This window comes from Euprymna scolopes, chromosome 6 (genome assembly GCF_053919585.1).
Source record: "Euprymna scolopes isolate OS-2025 chromosome 6, ASM5391958v1, whole genome shotgun sequence".
Classification (NCBI taxonomy): domain Eukaryota; kingdom Metazoa; phylum Mollusca; class Cephalopoda; order Sepiida; family Sepiolidae; genus Euprymna; species Euprymna scolopes.
Genome location: NC_136487.1, coordinates 151321882 through 151347966, shown reverse-complemented (window position 1 = coordinate 151347966; position 26085 = coordinate 151321882). Strand labels below are relative to the sequence as shown.

General features: G+C 31.9%; 1 protein-coding gene across 5 annotated transcripts in view; it reads right to left on the bottom strand.

Annotated features, from left to right (window-relative positions):
- LOC145278044 (uncharacterized) overlaps positions 1 to 26085 on the bottom strand; it is a 171082-nt gene that overhangs the window by 53848 nt on the left and 91149 nt on the right. For all 5 annotated transcript variants that reach the window (XM_080130267.1, XM_080130266.1, XM_080130269.1 and 2 more), the window contains exons 16-19: positions 23520 to 23616; positions 17381 to 17512; positions 9910 to 10011; positions 6197 to 6286 (exon numbers count right to left, since the gene is read on the bottom strand). In XM_080130267.1, the coding sequence (XP_079986393.1) occupies positions 6197 to 6286; positions 9910 to 10011; positions 17381 to 17512; positions 23520 to 23616 (421 nt within the window). The remainder of the gene's footprint in view (positions 1 to 6196; positions 6287 to 9909; positions 10012 to 17380; positions 17513 to 23519; positions 23617 to 26085) is intronic.

Sequence of the window (26085 nt, the reverse complement as noted above, 5' to 3'; positions counted from 1 at the left end):
TTAACAGGTCATAATAAATATTTGGTGTTATTCATATTATTCATGTTATTATAAGATAGTTTTGTCAATAATTATAATATATTATATATTATAATTATATTATAAGATAGTTTTGTTAACAATAATTAAAGTGATTTAATAATAAAAAAATATATAATAAATTATTAAAACCATCTTCATTATTTTTCAAAGGACGTGTGCAAAAATTATTTTGTCATAACTATATCTTAATACGTTCGCTTTTATTCTTTATGCTTCTATGTAGCATTTTTTGATCGCTAATTTTAAAGCCAAAATGAATTATGTTTCTGAATTTTTGAGATCAGGATTGATTATTCATATTTGGATTCTTCGGAGTACTGTTCTTATTGTGAGTGTCATTTTCATATTTTGGTTGCTGTAGTCTTATTTTAACATATCTAACCAAACTTGGGAACCTTCTTGTCAAATTTGAGAATATGTACAAAATGTTTGCATGGACCTGGGGTGCAGTGGTTAGAGTAGTTGGAAAAATACAATTGTAAAAGTAATATTCTCCCGAAAGTTAAAAGTACAATCTTTAATGTATACAACTGAAAAATACAATTGAAAATTACTTAGGAGTACTACAAAGTGTTGACTGACAAACGAGAGCATAGTACTCCTGTGAATTAAATAAAAGTGTTCTGTTCGAAATTCCATGCAGATTTATGAGTTCAACAAAAGGATTCCCGAGTTCAACAGTATAACCTGAAGAAGATGGGAGGTTACAGAGATCAAAATGTGAAAATAGCACTCAAAATGAGAACAGTAGTTTGAAGAATCCAAATAATATACAAAAAAATGAATTACCAAAATATGTTCTAGCTTGTAAATAAAGCTATACACATACATACATACACCCACAATAACCGATCCTCTCTCCTAGAAAGATTATAATTTTTCATATGTCGTCTCTGCTACCTCCATAACAATCAACATGATAAATAAGTTTATTTTTTAAATTTAGTTAATTATCTAAAGAAATAAATGTATTCACATATTCCATTCTTTCCAAATTATAGTAGAATTAAATAAACATAAGTTTGATGTTAGGATGCAACATAAGATTTTGAAATACTGTATATATAGTAATCTGTAAATGCTAATATTAGGTATGGGCAATAATGGGCAGACCTAGTTTTGAAAGCCGATTTATCATAATTTTTTTGTAGGTTTCCGACTACTTTTTGATTGTATTTGAAAGATTAAAGACTAAGCTTAATTTCCAAAAGGAAAAAAATATTTGTACACATGAAAAAAAAAAAAAAAAAAAAAGGCATGAAAAATGTTTTCACGGCAAGCTAACTAATTCAGCTAAATTTTGAAGTTAAATAAATTCATTGTAAAAATCCTTTTAAAAGATAAATATCATTTTTCTGTGTCTATTTCAAAGATAATTAGTAAAGTCCTAAGATATTGAATTAAATAAAAAAAAAAAAAAACACCTCGTTTGTACAAAACATAAATTAATTAGCCCAAAACCGAGTGATTCTGCTGTTCGCAAAACGCAACAAACAAAAGTTTGTAAACACGGAATATACGGACGCCCAAAATTTCAGCCAGTCGAAAGACTGAAAATGACGTCATGTTATTAAAAGGGACGAAGGGGGATGCTAGTTTTCTTTTTTTCCCCCAGACGTGCATCTGAACACTCCTATTCTGAACGTTTGTATAATTTTTAAGATTTTTTAATTCAATTATTTTTCTATGTTCCGGTTTTTAAATTAAATTTTTTTTTTTTTAATTATTGTTCAAGGTTATATAAAACTTATGTTACGCCGAAAGTTTCACATTCTTTCAAGCAAGGAAAATATTAAAATCTTACATATAAAAATTATGCGAAATCTGTAATTTAAAAAAAAAAAAAAAACAAAAAAAAAACAGTAGAAATATTTTTTGCTATTATAATTTTTTGTGTGAAAATATTAAATAATCAATGCTTAATTCAATGATAATATCGGTACTTCCAGAAATTCATTTTTCTTCGAGTTATATCGAATTCATTAATACACATTTAGGGGCTTTTATTGTAAGTTCCTGTAAAAATTAAATTTTGTTTTTAAATTGTTATAATTTTACAATGCTTTATTTTCATAAAAAAAAAAGCAAAAATAAATTCCTTTAATTTTTTTATTACTGAAAACCATAACTTTAATAAAGGTATTTTTTGTTTAAATAAAATAATACATTTCCACTAGAATTTAAATAAAAATAATGAGTTCAATATATTCCGTGATCATTATTTTATAAATACTAAAAATTTCATTAAAATTGGTTAATTTCCTGATTTTTGGTGAATTTTTAAGTAAAGGGAGGGGTCAAAAAACACTAGAAAATTACAAAGGGAGGTAAATAGCATGCAACTATTGCCAATATTTCAATAAATTGTGCATTAACAATCATAAATATCAGTTATTTGCCTTGTTTTTAGCATAACTGAGTTACTGCCCTTGTTATTATGTCATATATTCCCAATGAAATATGGCAAGGGTTATTTTACAATAAAGATCGAAAATTCGCTTTTTTTTTTTTTTTTTTTTTTTTTTTTTTTTTTTAAATAATGCGGTAATATTCAAGTATTCCTGATGTGCAAATTAAATAGATATCATTGCTTTTAGTTGAAACTGACACAAAAAGTCAGTAAATACCATTGATTTTTTTTTTTTGTTTTAAACCTGTGTTTTTTGAATTTCAGTATTATAGTGTTGTTGCACAGAAAAATTATTATAATTAATATTAATTAAGGCGATTTAATAAGATATATAGTATTTAAAAAAAAAAAACCCTTAGTAGTTCCATTATTTTTCAAGGGAGATAATTTTCATGAAAACTTCCAGTTTAATACGAATTAGCATGAGCAAGAATGCCAGATGTCACTAGGATTCTGAGAACAGATACTACACTTTGAATTATTAGCAGAAAATATTAAAAATTTACATTTAAGGCAAATTATGCACAAGGCCATCAAGAATGGGTTTCGTTGATCATCCTTGGTCTATAGTGACTGTTAGCTAGTATCATCTCAGTCACCAGAATTAAACTAAAAAATTGGTTAATAAGATTCTCATAACCCTTTCTAAATAATAGACTGCCATTTTCCGGTCATTTCAAAATCAAAAGCAAGCAGGCTAATCTCTAAATAGGACTGGGGTCTAAGTGGGAAAGAGAGGGGGAAAAAAAGAAATTCTTTGATAAGCATTGATAATCGAAATAATCCAATAAAAGAAAGAGCAGGCGATTTTGACCAAAGTTAACATCTTACACAGCCTAACATCACAAGTGCATTTGAGAAGTTTTATTACCACACAAGCCAAAAGACTCGACATACAAAATCAACAGTAGGTTCTTTGATATGACAGGTGCGCGTTCGAAATGAATGTTTGTTTAGAGCACAACTGACTCATGATACTTGACTTTTGCATTTTAAACTTTAATTCAATAAAATATAAAAATAATTTTATAAAATCAATAGTAGGTTGGTTCTCTACAGTGCAATATAGACTACAATGTCTCGTGGAACAAGTCACTGCAGAAAGGCATGTGAAGCTTCCTCTCGGTGCACCATGATGGGTCCCCAACTAGAGCAGGCAATCATATTGATTAAAAAAAATGGGCTCTTTCATCAATGTCGATGACAATAAAAATATGGGAGTGTAAAACATTCATTGATCATCATTCAATCCCAGGCAACATCTGATCTCCCTGCTAGTGATATATAGACAACATAATTGAGTTAATTGTAATTTTAATATTTTATTTAATAGGATAACATTAATTATTAATTATAATTAGGACAACAATAAAAGAAGACATTATAAGTGTTGTGTTCTTAAGAATGATGTCATTTATTGCTGGTTATGAGAATTAGCAAGAACACTCTGTATGAGCATAAAAACTTTTTATTAAAAATAGAAAAAATTATAACTTTACAAGAACGATAATTGTAAATAATGTGAGTCTGTTATCTTGTTTGTTCTATCTCCCAGGGAGGGACAACCTTATTCTTTTAGAGTTATTTCCCTTTATTTCCGCTTATAACAATAAGTAATAATCTATACTAGCGGGACCTGTGGAAATTCCACAAAGGACTCATTCATATGCAATATATTGATGTTGGCATTCTGCAGATGTTCAGCGTAAATGGAGATGCTCTGATATTATTGTAGCTCTTTTGTTAAAACTGCAGAAGTATTTATCTAAGCTAGCAAGGACGCCTGGCATAGCCCAGTCGTGAAGTATGCTTAAATATATTTTAATTCTTGCAGATTTTGTATATATTATTAAAGAGTTAATGTTCTAACGATTTTTATATATTATAATGTTGCGATTTTTATGCATTATAATGTTGCAATTTCAAAAATAAAAAAAAAATATATTCATATGACTTGGGTGCATCAGCTGGAATTGAAACCAAAACAAAAACTTATGAAAAAAAATATTTATATGTATATAACTGGAGTTCCTTCAGCTATTGTTACATGATAAGGGCTGTCCCCTTTTCATGTAAGTATAAAAATAGAGAGATTTAGTTAAAATGAAAATGAAATAGAATAGACGAAATTCAAACCTCGTAAATTAGGTTTAGAAATAGATTACGAGAGAGAATTAGAAAATGGAATGTTAAACAAACCATTGTTTAGCTTAGAGATAAAATAGTTTCAAGAAAAGAATGTGCGTTGTCAATTTTGTTATGAAAAATTTAATTGAGGAATGCAACTATACAAGATAATTTAATAAACATGTTTTTAACATATTGGAAAAATAGGTTACTGGGAATATAGGTTAAAATTCCTTTTGTAAACAAAGGAAAAAGTTTTAGACACGCATGTCCAGAACACGTGAAAGAAGACACATGTTTTAACATGTGTATGACGTCATGGAAAGCGTCTAGAAGCGAGACGGTCACTTTTGAAATTAGAATGTCAAGCTTTGAATTCTTGATGATGAAAACCACGGCCGGTCATGAGAAGAAATAAACCCATCATGTGTTTTTATAAACGTCGTCTTTGTGTTGTAATTCTACCAAAAGGTAAAGTGAAAATTGTTATTATATGTCTTGTATATCATATGGTTTAAAATGTCTTTACATACATGTCTCGACATCTCATATCTATAATGAACACTAAGACTGTCTACACAATGTCTCAACACTATCTCCTCACTCCTTCTACACATCTAAGTAGAAACATTTAAAATATATATGAACATTTTATAAATACGAACAATCTCTCCTACAACAACATCTCTCCCTAAGACACAACGACAAACTTATAATAAGACTCTCTCTTAAAATAAGCCCTAAATATAACACTATAATTGAAACCAAAACTTAAGAATTCTTGATAAAATTATTTAAGCGAGATAAGACGCTGATAGAATTCAGATGAAAATCCTGATAGATATTACTTGAAGTAATACTTTCAAGGCGATCCTAGCCAAAAAGGAAAAGCTCAATATTTAAGAATAGCGCAATATATAAGTTTCGTGGTTCAATTTTAAATTCTGAAAAAACAACATATAGAGACATATATTCGATTTAAGAATTTATTTAAAAATAAATGACTTGAATGCCATGGTTTGAAACTGAAACCAAAACTTGAAGAATTCTTGGTAAAATTATTTATTACAAGAAATGGAAATCCATAACAATTAAACGACAATCACTCGGATGTAAGCGTGACACACAAAATAAATAACACAAACGCTATCCTATTGATATATAGATGAAACATAACCGGGATAATGATAATTTTAATATTTTACTTAACAGGATAATATTAATTATAATCAGGACAATAATAAAATAAGGCATATACATTATTATAATAAACTTAACTATTACTTTATAACCTATAACCGAATCCTATAAGCATTTAATTAGAGTAATAAAATACAAATATACAAGAAAAATAAATAGAATAGCATTTAAATGTGCATATTTTTAATATGTTAAATATTTTTAATATGTTAAATATTTTTGATATGTTAAATATTTGTAATATGTTAAATATTTTTAATATGTTAAATATTTTTAATATGTTAAATATTTTTTCTTTCATATTTTGATTGTCTATTTATATTTTAGAATGTTCAAAATTAAAAGAATATGTAAATTAAAATTCCTTATATGATTGCATCATTAAATGGATTTTTAAAAAATTAAAAAAATACTTACAATTGGTTTAGTATTGTCGACAAAAAAGGCTTCGGCAGAAACAATATGGGATTGGCACTCTGGAGTTTGACACATACTTCCTATATAATTCTTTTTAAAAAAAATAGAAGAATAATGAAAACGTTAACAATATCTATTTAATCACAATTTTCAACATTTGTTTATATTCTGGAGGGTTACTAAATGTTTATTTTCAAAAATAAAAAAACACGTTTTTCAATATTCAAATATGTAACGATACTTAAAGAAAAATGTTGATATCTTTTGTGCAACCTATTGCAAGCGAGACTTAAAAAGAAGCAACCTTACGTTCGATCAACAACCTATAAACATGGAACAATTACTGTGAATAATAGCATGTACTTATTAAAACACAGTTGTATAAAAATAATACCAACAAAACTTATGTTGCTTTTGTGTGAAGAGATTGTTTGGTTTCGTTTTTTTCTTTTTTGTATTTTATGATTGGTCAGCCAATGAAACCCTTAGTTTTGCACATATAGGAAGAGCATCCAGACAAGCCAAAATATAGAGATTTGATCTACTAACACGTCTTCATTTTGCCAGCAGATTATCCTTAAAGTGCATTAGGAAGTTAGTACAATATAACTTAAATTCGAATCACTATTCTTCTCTCTCTTTTAAGTCTTGAGTAAGCATCTCAACAGTAAAGATTTGTGGTGCTTCTTAGTTATTAGAACGAAATTAAAAAATCTAAATAGTGAATTTCAAGTAAAAAACAATGGTATCTATTTAATTGTTGTGTCGCAGTAATCAACATATCCAAAATTTACAAGCACAAAAAGATCCTTTGTCCTTTGTGCCGTGTCTGACACACTGCATGGACAACCATTCCTAGTAACTTATACCACTGTTAACACGTGCACCTAACATATGCTCAAAATTCTTGGTATGTAAGACATATCCCCTCAACCTTTTCACACATACACAATTTCCTGTATTTATGCTAGTGTTTTATGCATAGAACTCAACTGGGATGAAACTTATCTAGGCTTGCACTAAATATGTGATATCTTGACCTTATAGTTTTTGTTTTGTTTTATGTGTTTCTTGTATGATAAAATCCATATGGAGCAGATGCTGTGTAAGTGTCCATAAAATCCCATTGTTGATGTGTGCAGATACCTCGAGTGTTTCACCAGAAATCCACCTTCCATTCTGAAGGATTTATTGATTACTTGGGCTTTACGGCATATCAACCACTATAGGATCATTTAATGCCGACGTGGTACTATATTATACGTATATACCGAGTTGCTTAGTCCTTCATTACATTTCTGCGTTTCATAGTCAGAAGTCTATATAAACAGGGTCTATTTAAGTGCTATTTCTTTAACGTTGTGATGTGTTGATATATATAATGGTAGCTGAATGGATATGGTCTTGCTAATGAAGCCAGAGATGGCTTGTGTTGCAGGGTTCGAATCTATCGACTGGGTTTAATCATGATCCCCCCCCCCCCACCGAAGATTCCCAAAAGGATGAAACACTAGTGTCTGTAGGTATCTGATAATTATTATAGTAAATAATTATGTCAGCCCCTTTAAGAAACTTGTTTCTTATCATTGAGCACTTTCAGTTGCATTAAAAAGTCGGTCAATTTAGATCTTATGCGCTGATCATCATATAATGATTAGATCACTGACTTACATTAAAAACATTTAACAAAATAAATGTTTAAAATTCAACAACATTTTTTGCAGTTAACGGTAGCCGAATGGATATGGTCTTTGCTAATGAAGCCATAGATGGCTTCTGTAGCTGGGTTCGAATCTATTGACTGGTGTTAATCATGACACCCTGGACTGAAGATTCCCAAAAGGATGAAACATTAATGTCTATAGATATTTGATAATTATTATAGTAAATAATTATATATATATGCGTTTTAACATTTTGTGATTATCTAGTTTCTTGAATGTGTGTATAACGTTTATTAATCATCTCTAGTTTTCATATGTGTGGATTTTTATAACACTATGTGTAACAACTATAGACAATGACAACTTATACAGACAGTCTTTACCAAAGAAACAAATAACATTGTCGGTGAAGACACCAGCAAAAAACACATATGTTTACAAAGTTTATTTTGTGCTTCCTGCAATTAAAGATACTTTTCTTTTAAAAAGGGAAACACCAAGACATGAATTATATTCAGATATAATCATTTATTTTCATGCTGGGCCCCTTCATTAGAGTCGGGTGCACTTCGGACATGTCTACATTTTGCTATTTCGACACTTTGATTTCCACAGGCATAAAATGGAAACCCTGAGGCACAAGACGCTCATCTGTTCACTAATGCATTGAATATCAAACTAATCTCTCTTCACTTCCCATGTGTATATCAATCTAAATCCTTCCTTTCTTCGGTTCTTGGAGATCACCAATAAATCATTTTTATTGCTTATCTAAATTCCTGTTTATGTTAGTTATAAAAACTAAAATTCCTTTTCACCAAGTTAACATTCCTGGTATATATTTTAACAAATATTTTATCTTTAAATACCTAAGCCGCTTCAATAACATTCTTTCTATTATTCAAGCATTCCTTTTTATTATCAAAAAATTTCTACTAACTTAACACTAACTATCGCTCACAATCAGGCTACCCAGCATTTTCTAGAGAACCAATAAGATAACATCTGTTATAAAGTTGATTTGGTATTTATTTGTTGGCTGCTTTTGTTTACTTGTTTGGTTTAGAAAAGTTTGAACAGTTTCAGCTCTCAAGTATTGTATCATTTGGTGGGAGTTTTATTTTCCGTTCTAAAAGAGGAGGTAATGTCTGGTGAATTGCCTTCTGAACTATTAACTTGTACCTCCGATAACGTGCACTTAACATATGCGCAAAATCCCCGGTATGTAAGACACATCCCCTCAACTTTTTCATACACACTTTCCTGTATTTATGCTTTACATGTACAATTCAACTGTGAGCAAATCTATCTAGGCTTACATTAAATAAATGTGATATCTTAACTTTATCGCCTTCGTTTTCTTACATTGCTTGTATGATAAAAGATGGGGAGGGTGTGCGAGTAGAGTAACAATGGCTATGTGGTTAACAACATGAACTGAAAACCCGAGGGTGCCAAATTCGAATCTAGATCGGACCTACACTCGACCTTGTGTCTAACTTCTTGGAGAAGAGGTAAATAAGATAAAATATATATGGAACAGACACTGAAAGTAACCACAAAACCATAAAAACTAGTTGGCATTGTTTCGTAAGAACACCTGAGCCGATTCACCATAAACCAACTTTCCATTACAAAGGGGAAAGTAGTGCTGGGGGGGGGATGACTCCCTGAGAAAATCTATCAGGGTTTGCATTAAATAAATATGAAATCTTAAATTTATAGTCTTTCTTTTGTTGTTTTATGCAACTGTGCTAAATGATTATCTGCCCGAATAGGCATATAATCATTTAGTCCGGCATGAAAACTGAGTAATAAAAGGTTAAAGACAAAGTTTTTCTGTTCTTTTTAAAAATAAATTTAATCAAATTTGAATAATGCTTAATGGTTCGATTTATTTTGGTAAGAAGGGAGGTAATTCTGCTAGGGTTGAGGATTGACGTTCAGGAATGATGTGTGTGCGTGGGGGTGCAGTAATTAAAGTGTAATGAAATCCATAAAGATCATCTTTAAGATGATATTTATGGATCTTATTTCAAATTAAAATACCTCCAAACATGACTCTGTCCAAACAAAAGAACTACATCCGGAAAGGCACTCAAAATGGAATGCTATTTTGCATCTCTTTTCACACAGCAGAACCACACAACCCTAAAAAAATAAAAAATAAAAAATAAATAAAAAATAAAGTAAATAAAAAAGTATATAGAAAAAAACAATTACTAAAAAGTCAATTTTCAAATTTTAAGGATTGTAAAAAAATTAATTTCTTTTTCAAGTCTCATAACTTTCGTCTTATAAAGTTTACTTGTATATGATTATGTGATATTATCAACCCCTGCCCTAAATATGTTACGAAACAAAAAGAGGAAACAAGTTGATCAGCAGAACAATGGTAAGGTTAGTAGAAAGACAATTGTAACATAAGCAATGCCGAACAATACCAAATAACCTTGCTAGCCTAGGATAAATTGGTTATTTGAAATTAACTTCTAGTTGAAATGTTTATATAAATATAAACTAGAAAGACAATGTTTAGAGAAATAGTATCAACAAAATGGGTTTTAGAACAATTTAAATTAATAACAATAATTTTAAAATAGGTCTGACATAAAATCATTTAAGATGACATGGATCTTAGGATGAGACATGGAGATTGAGTTAGAGGAGTTGGGGTTTTGAGGCTGATAAGAGAAGATGGGTTCTCCAAACGATCAGGAGGCGGGTTGAATCCAACAGACTGGAAATTATATAAAAACGGTGCTTGCAACTTTGAGAAGAAATGGACTACTGGAATAAAGTGTAAGTATTAAATGTTATACACATGTTGACATAACCACCAGATAAACAATATACAAATATATATAGTTATGTATACACACACAAACCCAAATATATCTACCAACGTTTCAAACCCCTGTATATAACACAATGAAGAGGAAGTTTTTCACCAAGGCACACAAAGGCGACTGAAATAGCATTGTTAATCAAGGTATAGCAGTTACTGGGACAAAAGACCAGACATTGAGGTCAATATAAAGTTAGTTTTACAACAGTTAGGGACAGTTTTACAGACAGTCTTGAGTTTGCAACAGTTGAACAGTTTGCAGTTCGGGACAGTTAACAGCAGGTTGTGGCTCTGAGCAGATGAGAAAATAAGTTGACGACAAAAAGACCGTGACTGATTAAGATGTGAACATTAGTACTTAAAGAGTTGTTTTCCACGATAGTGTAACTCGCACGTACACACTCACAACCCAACTGATATTTACAGAACATGTTGGAGTTTGTGTTTCCTGTGTTTTCTTTCATTTCTCTTGAGGTTGTTTATATTGTTAAACTTGCAAGTCACTGCGTGCTCCTTCGGCAGCGTCCAATGTGAGGGACAACAATGCAGATAGAAGAGAAGAAAAAGTCCACAGAAACAGTATTGTGGTCCAAAGAGAGTATATGGTGCCACTATGCTTAAAAGAATGACAAACACTTATAGTTCTGAATTTTTGAGATGGGAAATTATTGTATTATTTAGACTACTGTTCTCATCTTGAATGTTATTTGTTTCGGTCGATACAACCTCTTCATCTTCAGGTATATAAATCCACATGTCCAAGGTTTCATATTTAAATTCTAGTCAACATATTTTTTTTTAAATATCAAAGAAAACACTAGTAGATATCATTTCTAATATATTTATAATAAATAAAGATATTCATTTGTTTTTGTTTGCGATACTTTTGGAACGAATTCAATTATTTATATAAAAGTGCATTTTTTTATCTAAATGCGAGTGGGGAGAGGCATATGTACTGTTTTTAAAACATAATTATCCACTGACATGTGTTTCGTCATCTACGATTCATCAAAGTGGCTGAATCTAGTAATTTATAGCAATAAAATATATATATATATATATATATATATATATATATATATATATATAATTTTAAAAAAAAGCCTAAATTTTAATAAGATCTATTAGCCAGTTGTAAGTTTTTTAATTTATTTTTAAAAATTATTTTCATCTAGTACTTAAATACAAAATCTTGGACATGTGCAAATTTGGACCTGAGCCTTATATTAACAGAGTAATAACCAATTCAGTTTCATGCTCATCAAGCCCAACGTGATTATGCCGTACTATAAGGTTTCTATATTTATAGTAAAGCACAGTTTTTCATTTAAAGTTCCATTTCTGGCTTAATATTCTGTTTGTGTTTATCAGTTTTGACAGCTCCTTCTTGCTTTTCAGAAATAACTTCAGATCATTCAAATAGACAATTTGATTTATTGTTTGTTTGGTGTCTGTTAGTTTGATTCAAGAAATTTTTCATCACAAAATTTGCAATGATTTTTAGATAAGTAATCAAAAAACAAAATGTCCCATTTCCAGGAATAAATAATTTTATTGGCCTCTGCATTTGTTAGATTTGACTCCATTATATATATTTTTTTTTTATCGGGACATGTGAAAACAATTGTGTCTGCAATTGAACCTTGTTCATTAGAAGATTTGAAAGCTAAAAGAACTAATGTAATATCAAGCATTACTAAAAATTAGGAATTATTGCAAAATTGTATTACCTTTTGTATTGCTAATGATAGCGGACATATGGAAACTTTCCACAAAAACTTTAAAAAATAAAGACTTATTTCTAATCAGTCTTAACTTATTGCAAATACAAATAAAGTTATACATTTTTTTAAGTGCACATGGATGGACACGCTATATAGGTGAAAAAAAAAACAAAATAATAATAAAAAAAACAGACAGACAGAAAGGTCTAGGGTATCAATTATGTTATTAGTTTTCTGCCTTTGGATTTTAATCCTTCTTAAAAATGTATGGTGTGTACACCCTGTCCCATCTGGTTCATCATAAAATTTGATTTTCTTAAAAACTTGATCAATTTATGTAATTTTTGGAAAATGGCAATGCTATTCTTTGACAGGTACGTACATCAAAGATTTTTCTATAAGAAGAAATTTAAGTTTATAAAAACCAGAACAATAAACTCAAACTGATGCAACTTAACATATACTGATGAAACCAGCTATGCAGTTTCACTTTTCTTGATCCAATTCATGTTTATATATATATAAAATATATATGGCGATTAAGCTACACTGAATATTCTGCGTTTCATCCACTATAGGATTCGTCAGGCTTATGCGCGAATTCTGTGGTTGCTTCTTGTTTTTATATATGTTGAGGATTTTTAGTTAGCCAATCAGCTTTCTAGTATCCACTGCGCCCCTTCCTATAAACAATAACACATATATGTATATATATATATATATATATATATATATATGTGCATGTATGTGTGTACACATAGGTATATTTATATATATAAAAAAAACAAAAAAAAACGTCTACCTTAAACCACTAACCTAGTTTTAAAACAGATCCTTTGTTCGATAAAATGCATGCCCATTGGCTGATAGGAAGGGGCGTGGTGGATACTAGAAAGCTGATTGGCTAACTAAAAATCCTTAACATATATAAAAACAAGAAGCAACCACAGAATTCGCGCATAAGCCTGACGAATCCTATAGTGTATGAAATGCAGAATATTCAGTGTAGCTTAATCGCCATATATATCTTATAAATTACTAACTAGCTCTACCTACGTATTGAGCACTTTTGAAGTAAATACTTAAAGTTTACGCATAAATCTATACTTTCGTATATTAAATTTATGTGAGTAAATGAAGTAGTTTATATATATATATATATATATATAACCATACATGTATACATACACATTTTTTTTATACATGTGCAATATTTTACATGTAGGATGTTCTTACTTGCATCAGATGGTCGGGTAATGTGTCAGTGACGCTATATTTTGGGATGTCTTTCCTTCGTCAGGCGAGTGTTCAAGTTTCAAACATGCATTTTTTTAAATAAGTGTAAAACACTCTTAAAATACCTGATGCAAGTAAAACACCTGACTGAAAAACTCATGATAAAAAACCTGCGTTTATGAGATTTCATGTCAAATGTGGGAAACTTTACAAAGGTGAAACATGCCGCCCTCTCAAAGTAAGACTAGAACACTGAAAAGCTGTCACATGCGGAGAAATACAAAAAATCAGCCGTAGCGGAACATGTGTGGAAGAAAGAGAGTAATCATTCCCCAATGTGGGGTGATGTCAAAATACTGGATACAGAAAAAAGATGGCGGATCAGAAAACTTAAAGAGGCGGCATATATGGTAAAGAATAACAATATCATTAGCCGTCCAAGCATAGAATTTAATTATATTTGGATCCTCCTAATTAAAAATTCACAGGAGAAAAAGAAGAAATAACAAAAACGTGCCCATCCCAAGGGAGGTAACTTCACAAAAAAAACCTTCCCTTGGAATTGTCTCCCTTTTTTAAAAAAAAAATACGCATGGGTATCGAACCTGTTTTGTAAAACAATTTTTTCACAAATATTTAACAAATATTAACAATTAACGTTAACACTACTTTAACATGCCTGGATATCTCCCACTCTGCCGTAAGGACTCTGACAGAAATATGCACGGGCTTGGAGTATATATTTGGAACACCCTCCCCTTGACCAGAGAAACTAAACTAGAATCGGACGATCAAGCCTTTATGTGCTTTAGACTTAACATGCAACATAACATTAGCTACTTTTATTTTCTCTACCGCTCTCTCTCGACCCAGGACTGTACCCTAATAAACAAAGTCTCTGACAGCCTAGATACAGCACTTTCCCTCGACACTAGCGCACAAGTGCATGCGTTTGGTGACTTCAATGTCCACCACAGCAACTGGCTTGGATTTTCTACTCACACGGACGCAGCTGGTATGACTACATATAACTTCTCTATATCTTATTCCCTATCACAGATGCTTAAGTTTCCAACCCGTTTCCCAGACCAGCAAGAACAACACGCATCACTTCTAGATCTGTTTCTGACCACAGTTCCCGATGACAGTGTAACTAATGCTCACAGCCCACTTGGGAACGCCGATCATGCAGTGGTAATAGTTGAAATAGCCCTAAACTTTAGAGCCAAAACTGAAGAGCCACTGCTCAAAACAATGAGGTATTATAAAAAGGCTGACTGGGAAGCCATCAGGGATCTCATCAGGGACGCCCCATGGCAAAATATCTTTTCACTTCCTGCTGAACAGTGCGCAAATGAGACCACTGAATGGTTCAAAACAGCAATTGAAGCACATGTTCCCACACAGAAATTTTATAGCAAGCCCCACTCTCCCCAATGGTTTACTTCTACTTGTGCAGCCGCCATCACACAAAGGCAGCATGCAGTTCAAACAGACAGAAGTATATAGAAGCCAGAAGTAACTGTAAGAAAGAAATAGCAACAGCTAAGAGAGAATTTACTGAAGCCACTAAAAAACGCATCGAAGCACAGAAATTAGGAACCCACGACTTGTGGAAAATCTACAACAGTGTAGTAAATAATGGGCAATCAACAATCCCCCTACTATCCAACAATCATGAGGTTGTTTGCTCTGCAACCGAAAAGGCTAACATGCTTTCCAGTTAGTTTGCCTCAAACTCCACACTGGACCCTGCCAACCACTCCCTCCCTGACTTTCCTTTGCAGACAGACGCCACACTAGGCGATCTGAAAATCACCCCTTCTCAGGTGCATGCTATCATAAGAAATCTTGACACTGCAAAAGCATGTGGACCTGATCTCATCCCGGCTGTGCTATTAAAAAAGTGCTCAGCCGAAGTAGCTCCAGTTCTCTCCAAACTTTACAACAAATGCCTTAATGAATCTTGCTTTTCTGCCTGCTGGAAAACTGCTTCTGTAGTACTAGTTTTCAAGAATTCTGGTGAAAGAACCCAGTAAATTATCGCTCCATTAGCCTCCTCCCACTTTTCGCCAAAATATTTGGGACAATAATTAACCAAGCTCTAATTCATCACCTTACAGATGCTAAACTTCTGACTGACAATATGGATTTAGACAAGCCCGTTCAACAGCAGACATCCTAACTGTAATCTCAGAACATATGTACCAGTCACTGGATAAAGCGGGGGAGGGTAGAGCGGTAGCTCTAGATATATCTAAGGCTTTTGACAGGGTATGGCATGAAGGTCTTCTCAAGAAAATCAGATCATATGGTATCACTGGAAGAATACATGACATAATTAAATCATAAATAAGAGAAAAATCCAGGTTGTCCTCGACGGTCGTACATCTAAACAATACAATATAAATGCGGGAGTGCCTCAGGGGTCAATCCTTGGATCTCTGTTATTCCTAATATTCATAAATTACCTCCCTGACAAATTGCCTGTGAGATGGGTATATATGCTGACGACATCACACTCTGTAACAGACACAACAGGAAAACAAATGAACACATATCTAAAGAAATGGCAGAAGCACTAGAGGATAACCTCCGATCTGTAGTGGAATGGGGACATAAATGAATGGTCACATTCAATGCTGCCAAGACTAAACTCGTTTCCTTCAATAATTACAAGAAACCTTCTCTACCACCAATAGCAATGGCCAATGACTCTTTATCTGAAAGTACATCCTTTAAACTCCTCGGCCTAACGCTCTCAGGAAACGAGTTGGAACAATTACATCGAGAGTATCGCCAGGACCGCTGCGAAGAAGGTAGGTTCTCTCTACCATGCTAGAAAGATACTAACGCCCGAAAGTATCCTATACCTCTATAAGGCCACCATTCGCCCATGCATGGAGTATTGTTGTCATATTTGGGCTGGTGCATCTGCCACTAGTCTGTCGCTCCTAGACAAGGTTCAAAAGAGAGTCGCCAATCTGATAGGTCCTGAACTGTCATCTAAACTTTAGCCCCTGTCCCATCGACGAATTGTTGCATCCCTCTGCCTGTTCTACAAGTTGTGTTAATAACACCCAAGATGAGAATAAGTGTCCGATTAATCAAAATAATACAAACAAGTGTAATCTATTATATAAATCTCACCTGTCTGTCTGTATGTATGTATGTCTGCCTAAAACTTTCAACAAAGGCGATAGATTTTCACGAGATCTGTATCGTTTTAAAGCTCGACCCTTCAGACAACAGATATCGAAAAGTTGGCCAAAATCTTTAATTCCTTCACCCACAACTGGGCACTTTTCTACAGGGAGGGGTCGCTTTTTTCACTGATATTTTCGAAAGTTAACCCTTCTTTTTTGATTGACTAGGCTTAATTAAAACTCGTCACTTCCAATTTGGCGATGGACGCAACAGCAAAGACATCGCATTTTTTTTTCCACATTCTTTATCTCCTTCACGGTATAAGTTTGAGCCTGCCTGCCTACTACAACTTTTTTTTTTTTGATCAACATACACCTCCAAACTCCCAGGCAATGCCATGCACCCAGACTAGTTCTAAATAAGAACCAAATGTGCACACAGACACACTTCATGGATATCCTGTATAGGCGAAAAGAAAAGAAAAATCTAGACTACCCATTATGCTAGGTGTACCATATGTAGGAACGTAGATAACATATATTAAGATAAAGAATGAAGTTACCTGATGAAAGAGGTCATCAAGGACTGACAAATCATTGTAAAGATAAATGCTTGTTGATTGTAGATCTATTTTACATACGTGACAGTCAGCAAACGGGGTGCACGGAAGAGATTTTACAAATTCAAACATTTTCTGAAAGTAAAGAATAGAAAATTAAAAACACAAGCTGTGAAACACGAGAAAAAATAAAACAATAATAAAACAAATAAAACAATATTTCAAAGTAAAACTTCATCTTCAGTATGTCTCTTTTTTTTTTTTTTTTTGCCATGTTGTTGTTGTTGGAGCATAGAAACAACAAACGGACTTCTACTGATTCTATGCTCCAACAACAACATGGCCCGAAAAAAAACAAAAACAAAAAAAAAGAAAGACAGACATACTGAAGATGAAGTTTTGCTTTGAAATATATTTATAAATTTCAAACAAAATAAACATCTGTTTATTTTGTAATAATGCGTTGTTTTGGCTTCAAACGTATCTAATACGTATTTATTTTATTCAAACTCAACCAGCGCTTCTATTCAAGGAACACAAACCCTAAAGTATGAATATACTTAAGATGATGCGAAAACACTTTTGATACAACTGCAACATGAAAACCTTATATAAAAATATATACAAGAAGGATGTAGTTTACTTGAAGCATTGTACATAGTGTATTAGTTGGGTAGTTGTTTTTGTTTAACGGCATCTCAACAATTTTTAGGTAATTTAATGCCAAATTCAGAAATTTAAAAAAAGTTTTTATGCTTCAATTTCTTTATATCTTCAAATGATATTTGGTTTGTTTTGTAGAAGAAAAATACTTTGTATTTTTTTTTTTATTACTTTATAGAACATGACTGAGTTTTGCAAAGGGTAAGGAAAAAAATGATAACATCAATGCTTGGTGCATTTTTGGTCAAGAAACCAGTATCTTCAGACAGCCTGATCTGGTAGTGCCAGATGCCCTAATAGGTATTAGCACTCCAGATCAAAATGGACCGGGAAGAAATGGTAACTAAGGGGCAACTCCACATTCCCAACAACCCCCAAATGGGTCCTCAACACAGGACATCTTTTAATGTCATACCCAGGACCATATAAGTTGGATTTTGAAGGCAGTAGCAATGCATTTTGGTAGAAATCACTGTTAGATGCAAAACAAAGTAAATTCAATAATTTTCAATTAAATATTTACCAACGTCGAACCAGGATGGTATTGATGGCGATATTCTTTAAATTTTTTAGGAAAGATGTAACCATTCAATCAGTTTTACCTGGATATCTGGAAATTATGGGATGCAAGTTACAATAATCTCACATAATTATTAAACATTTAGTTATTGTTGAGGTGTTGTCTGATATGTATTAAGTTTTTTTTTATATTTTGATAGCAATTATATTACTATGCTTTTAATTAAATGGACGTTTTCTTTATCATCATTTTGAATAACTATTTTACAAAAATAGAGTGGCATTTTTTTTTTTTAATTTTAATATTCATTTATAATGATATTTATAAAAAAAAAAAAAGTGCCACCCTATTTTTATAACATTGTCACGTGAGTCACATGTTGAACTTGAAAAGACTTAAAAAAAACTGTCCATGTAACAACCTAACGGACTACTGCCTAAATAGATTCTTACATCTCCAAGGATAAAATAAAATGATTAATAAAAAGAAATCACTTGATAAAGCCCGGTTCGGGATGAAAGCTTGCTTCATATTTTTAAAGGAAAATGAACATCTTTTTTAAAGAAAAAAATAATCTTATAACGTTTGGCTTTCTTAAAAAATTTTTAATATTAACTTTTTTTTTTTTATTAATTTTAGATAGTAAAATATCTATATTGAGCCATTTACATCTGCCAAATTCACTTTGTCTAGATCAAACACACAGACACAGAACAAGCTGTGTCATGCACAAACATGACATGACCTTGATACACATGCATTTCCTGTGACCTCTGACAGAGCCTTCCTTCTTTTTCGCTTGGCACCAAGCAGTGCACATGTATAAACCCACACTAGGCTCATAAGAGTAGTGGTTGATGAGCAGAAATCAGAGGCCCACAGTATTAATGCTGCAGTCCTTCAGGGGTCCATCCTAGGCCCAACTCTCTTCCATCTACATCAATGATCTCCCAAAACACATACTTAAATCATTTGTTGACATCTATGCTGATGACATGACCATCTATGGCAACACATCTAAGACCGTAAATGACAAAGTTCTCTCTGATTCTCTCTCCTCTGATCTTGAGCGCGTGGTACAGTGGGGGGGGGGGAAGAGGTGGCTGGTTACTTTTAATGCATCTAAAACCAAGCTTCTATCTTTACATCATCAACGCTCTGATCCCCATCTGGCATCAATTGAAATGGATGGCTCTCGTCTTGGGGAGGCTCCATGTTTTGACAAGCTTCTGGGTTTGACTTTTACTCCTGATCTGAAATGGAACACTTACATCAAGTCTGTTGCCCAGGTTGCTGGGAAAATGGTGGGATCATTCTACCGCTCCAGAAGATATCTCACTACTGAATGCAATTCTCTATCTGTATAAAAGCCAAGTACATCCAAGGATGGAGTACTGCTGCCACATCTGGGCTGGAGCTGCTAAAAGCAGCCTATCCTGCCTTGACAGAGTACAAAATAAACTTCGTTGGGGATGCCCTTTTCTCTTCCCTGTGACCTCTGAAGAAGAGACTTTGCGAGCCTGAGTTTGTTTTATCGTTATTTCCATGGCAAGTGCTTGTCCGAGCTCCAATCTCTGGTCTCCCCCTCGCCAATCTTTCACGAAAAACACTCGTCTAGCTGAAACCACTGTCAGTAATTTTCCCCACTCTTTATCTGTGCCTAAATCAAAACGTAAATTCCATGAACAAAGCTTCTTTCTTAGAAGTGCACGCCTGTGGAACTTTCTTCCGTTTGCCTATTTCCCACCTGACTACAACTTGGATGTCTTCAAGTCCAACATAAACAAATTCCTGAGGAATCGCCCCCTTAAGACACTGTATCAAATCTCCAATACTAATGATTACTACAATACTATCCCATTGATTACTGTACACGCAATAACCTTTATCCCCGAGTGGCTTCTGGGCCTTGATAAGTGGTGACCCCCATATATATAAAAAAAAAACCCACACGCTTCATAAGCATGCACTAAGAGAGCAGCAAACAGACTTGTGAGGTAAGGCGATTGATCCTTCACAAACTTTAATACCAACCAAAAACGATCAAGCACAATGTCTTACCAAGAACAATCAATTATTCATAAAATTGAACTTTTATAAACATTCAGTACACACATTTTTACACAATGGAACTTGCAGTTTATCTTCACCTGTTCGTGTACACCAACAAATGTTTTCACATTATCTTGCTTGTATGAACAAATGTTTCTTGTATATTTTTTGTAACTTGGTATTTGGTTATAATTAATTACGGTCGGAGTTATTGAACACATTCTTATTTCTTTACCGATCGGTATATTCGATCCCAACATATCCATTATCAGAGAAACTCTTCTTTTTTTTTTTTTTAGTAATAACATGAAACAAGGATACTTAAAAAAACTGATATTTTATTGCTCAAAATAAAAAAATTCTTTTTTTTTAATCTGATGATTTTTCCATAAAATATTTGCATTTTATGTGGTTTAACAAAATTGTCTGCTTATTTAATATTTCAATTTCTTAATTTCGTAATTGTAAAAGAAAAATAACTGATGGAATGAGTACATGTTACCCCTATGAAGTAATTAAAGGATACTGTTTGAAATTCTGTCCAAATTTCCAAATTTGACAAGATATACCTGAAGAAGGTCGGAGGTTAAATTGACCGAAACGTTGTGAAAATGACACTCAAGATGAGAGCCGTAGTCCGATGAATCCAAATAATATGAATAACCAATCCTCATCTCAAAAATTTGAAAACAATATTATCTGTTTTCTGCTATTCTGATACCAAGTTTCATTCTCATTTTATCATGAGTACTTCTGATTTTTCACTTTCATTGAATCAACACCTATTATAAACTGTTAGTGATTAGCTCAACTAGGAACAGATTTTGGTGCGGTACTGTGTTACAGTTCTGCTGTAACGCTCGTATTGCAACAATATTCTAGAAAATTGTGCGAATCCATCTCTCCCCCCTTCTTCAGCTACAGTACAAATAGTAGGAGGGACTAGACTATCAAGCCTTGGTAGGGCAACTAGTTTAAAAAAAGGAAAACTCCAAAATCATTGTTTTTCAGTTTTCTATAAACTACAAAAATGAATAAGCTGACAAAACTAACATAAACACAGAACCAAGCTACGATTGGTGTGCACTCTACTTTAGTTGGGAAAAAGTGATGTTCCAACCAGAGTTGATTGATATTTTACCTATGTTTTGGGAGGATGTAGAATTCATACATCATTCTCAACATAACTGAAGGTGCTTGTGTGGATTTGGTAATCTTTTAAACAAACGCATTTCAAGTGTTTTGTCAAAATATAAATTCCAAAAAGTAAGCCAGAAGAAAATTAATTATGAATTAAAAATAGGATTTATCAAATTATCAAGTTTTTTTGTATGTTTTAATATGGAACAGTTGTGTGAACAATTCCATATGACAAGCAAGGGAAATAACCCTCGACTTAAATTAAGGATCGGCCATTTTTCAACAGAACATAATTGTGGATTATTTTTTGTTAAAAATACATCTAGTACATCTTATACTGGATCACTTTCTGGAATTTTTTGAATTCATACTGATTTCAACATGGCACACAAGTATGTAATAATGTTTTCATCTGCATTGGTTTAAAAGATCACCAATTCTACACAAGTACTTGATTGAACAATAGATCTGATAGGATTTGAACTTGTCCTGCCCAATTCCATAGTTCGATTTGATATCCATTAGACCAACAGTTCCCCCTCAAGATTTTTTCTTCAAAAAGTAAAAAGTATGAAACTCATTTACATATGTCAAAAATTGAGATTATTTTGACAATGCAATCATCTTTTCAAATCTTATAAATGTTTAAAGAAAACAAAAGCTAATCATAAAGATTTCACACAATTTTTTTAGACTGTATTCCTTAAAAATAAAATTGATGCTTGTGCATTATAATTGGATATCTAAAATCTAAAGTTATTTTTATGCATTATAAGTAAAAACACTTATGTCATTTTATGTCCCTTTTCAAGGATTTTCAAGGCTTTCTTCAAAAAAATTTCAAGTTTTAAAAACAAAATTTCATATATAATAAACGATATAATAAAACTAAAATACTAATAACTTTTTTAATTAATATTTTAAAAATATTTTATAGTATTTATTTCGATTTTGAATTTCACTTTGGCTACATTCATAAAGTATATGGATATCATCGGCTAGTTTTGTGGTGTAACTCTTGTAGCGACAATACAGGAAATAATGATGCAATTTCAGAAGAATATATTTATTTCAGTTTGATTTTTAATATTTCAAAAATATTCTAATAGCATTTTAATTAATATTTTTGAAATATTTTAAAAGTATTTATTTCGATTTTATTTTTAATATTTTGACACAAATTTTTATTGAATATAAAGAATAATTTTCAAGACCTTTTCCATATTTCCTTTTCAAGGTAGTAATAGAAATAAGACCTTTTTAAAACGATGCTCAAAATTCAAGGCCTTTTCAAACGTGTGCAAATGTTGAATTACATGTTAAAATTAGTAAAAATTCCAAAGAATTATGAAAAATGATTGAGTAACAGATCTGCTAGAAATATTTTTTTTTTACAAAAAACAATGTTATTATCAAGCCACCATTTTCTAATTGAAAATAGTGAAAGGCGAGTAAAAACAAGGGAGATAAGTCAGTTGGTCATATGGAATTGACCGCAACAGAAGAAACCGATAAAACTTTAATTTTATTTTTTTCTTGTAATTATTTTTCAACTTTATCATTTTTTTCATAATTTTATACCAATTTTGACATATTAATAGTAATAAGTTTTACTTATAATATTTATGAACCATAAAATTTGAATTAAGAAAAATTTACTCAAATAAAAAAAAAATTAAATTAAATTAAAAAAAAAAAAATCTTTATAAAAATTTTTTGAAAAATTTGTAACTTAAAACAGTTCAAAAGAAATAAAAAAAAACTGACCTTTAAATTTTTGGCTTCGTTTTCATCTCCAGAAAATTGTCGCATATCAGTAAATGTATCTGTGGCAGTCAAAGCCAGCTGTCGAGCTTCATCTAACCTTGAAATTAAAATGTGTATAAAAACATTTTTTAGATATAAAATGTGTCATAGAGAAAAGGATGTGAATATTATTATTATTGATCTTATTAATATAGAGTTCAGAACTATTAGCATGAAGCGATCTTGAAATAAAAAATGGGTTATAAGTGTTCTATTGGTTCTTCTTCGTTATTGTAGCGAAATTCAAAAAGTTAATGTCAGCATAGTTGGAAGAGGAGTTTGATTTTTTGTTTGTTTTATTTTACTTCAGTCAAAGTTCTCAGAAACCAAGAAGCCCACAGCCTGGGGCGAACACTTGAACTCTATATGAGATACATAGATATTCGAATGTTCCATTAAAGTTCTTTATCTCTCAAACACTGAGTTAGTAAAGAAATTGGAAACATAATTTTCCTTTCACCAATTAACCATTTTCATATGTTGTAGTATATCTTTCGTTTTGGTCTCTTAGTCTTAATGGATTCCAGGATAAGAATCGTGCTATTACTTCAAGTAACATCACTTGGAGAAGGTGCACCATTCCTCGTAAAAGCTAATGTGGGTTAGCTATAGAAAGATCTTATTTGGGTTGCGAATACGAAATGTTATTTTGAATATTTGTTCAGGGTTTACTTCCAGGGAAAAGTATCCTCATGCCAGGTTGTTCTGACAATCCCCTGTACAGAGAGATCTCAGACACTCAAGGATAGTGTCTAGTGGGCATTCAAGTTCTCCCCAAGTAGTCATTCAGAGGTGCAACAGATGTGAGTGATAAAGCACGCTCCGCATGGCCATGCACAGCCACCATCTCCATTGTTGACAAAAGTATGTTGAGAATAATTGTGATGATACAAAAAAATTAATTCTGAAGCACAAAAAGTCACTTGTTTTAATGGTAACATTTCAGTCTTCATAGCTCTTCAGCATTATTTTTTTTTTTTGTTAAAAAATAGGATGCATTACTTTTGGAACGACCCTTGTATTAAAAAATTACAATCATTTAATTAAGTTTATGTAAAAAAAAAAATTGCTAATAGCAAATATCAAAATCGATTACTGGAAATTATATAAATTAGAAACAACATTATAACCATCATTTCTTATAGTAAAAACGGTATGAGACAATGAATATGTCAGGAAAGTCTTAGGTGCTTCTTCTGTTATAATTCAATCTGCTAAATTTTGTTATAAGTAAAACTAGCGGGGAGTACCCGGCGTTGCCCGGGTGTTTTTTTTGGAGGTGTGTATGTAGGAGGGGGGGGGGACCTGTTTTAATATTATTAAAAAAAACACAATGTTATAAAAAATTGGAAAAGCCAAAACAAAGCAAAACTGCAAACAAATGTTAAAAAAAAAAAAAAAAAAAAAAAAAAAAAAAAAAGGTGTAAAAGAGGAAAAACAGTTTAGGTAGGTAGACAGGCTTGAACCCGAAGTATCAAGGCTAAGGCGGAATAAAAATGTCTGACACGTTACCTCTAACGCCAAAGAGACAAACAATTGAGAACGGATAAAATTAACCCTTTAAAAACACTTGCAGGTGGTTGAAACTAACGTCAACGTTTTCTAGGTCAAACATGACGTCATTGTCGTAGTAGCAGGAGGAGGCCGAGTTTAGGGGATGGAACATCCACACATGCACACATTTTAGCTTTTATATTTATAGATGCCCCCCCACCCTGGTTTAGCTAATATATGACGTGTAAAATTGAAAGGAATAAAAAACAAAACGAACGTGAAAGAATACCAAAGAAAAAAAGGAAACCCCCGAAAAATTACCACGTAAAATGCAAATATGTTTATTTAAATCTAATTTTTTTTGTTTTTTTTTTAAATGGAAAAACAAAATTCAAAAAAATAAAACTTACCGTATAATGAAAATATATTTATTAGATTTTATTTATTTTTCTTTGATTCAATGAAATAGAAAAAAAAAATGAATAAATAAAACCAGAAAACTGACCGTGTTTTTTATTTTTTTTTTTAATGTTGGTTTGTTTTGGTTTCTTTTTCTGTAATGTTTTCTTTGTTGTCGCTGTTAACCAATTTGAATGTCATCTGATTCCAATATCGATAGCGTAGTAGTAATTGTGCTAATGAAACTCTCAGAAATGCAATGTATAGAAATAAATAATGAATAAGTAACTAATCCGAAAATAGGAAGTCAGCCCCCCGCCCCCAAAAGTATCACATATGAAATCAGTGCAAACATAATAGAAGTATAAAGACAGTAAATAAAATATTAAAGCGACTAATTGGTGCAACATTTGAAGAACACTGGCGACTGACTGTTAAAATTTCTTGTAAAAACTGGAATTCAATGTTAGTTCGTTTCGTTTAAGTAATCCTTCGAATCGCAACCCTCCACCCCCCTACAAAAACAAAAAATATAAAGTGAGGAAAAAAAGGGGGAAAAAAAAAGAACTTATAAAATGGCACAAGTAACCCACAGAATAACTAGAATGTAAAATCGCATTTCACCCGACGGAAA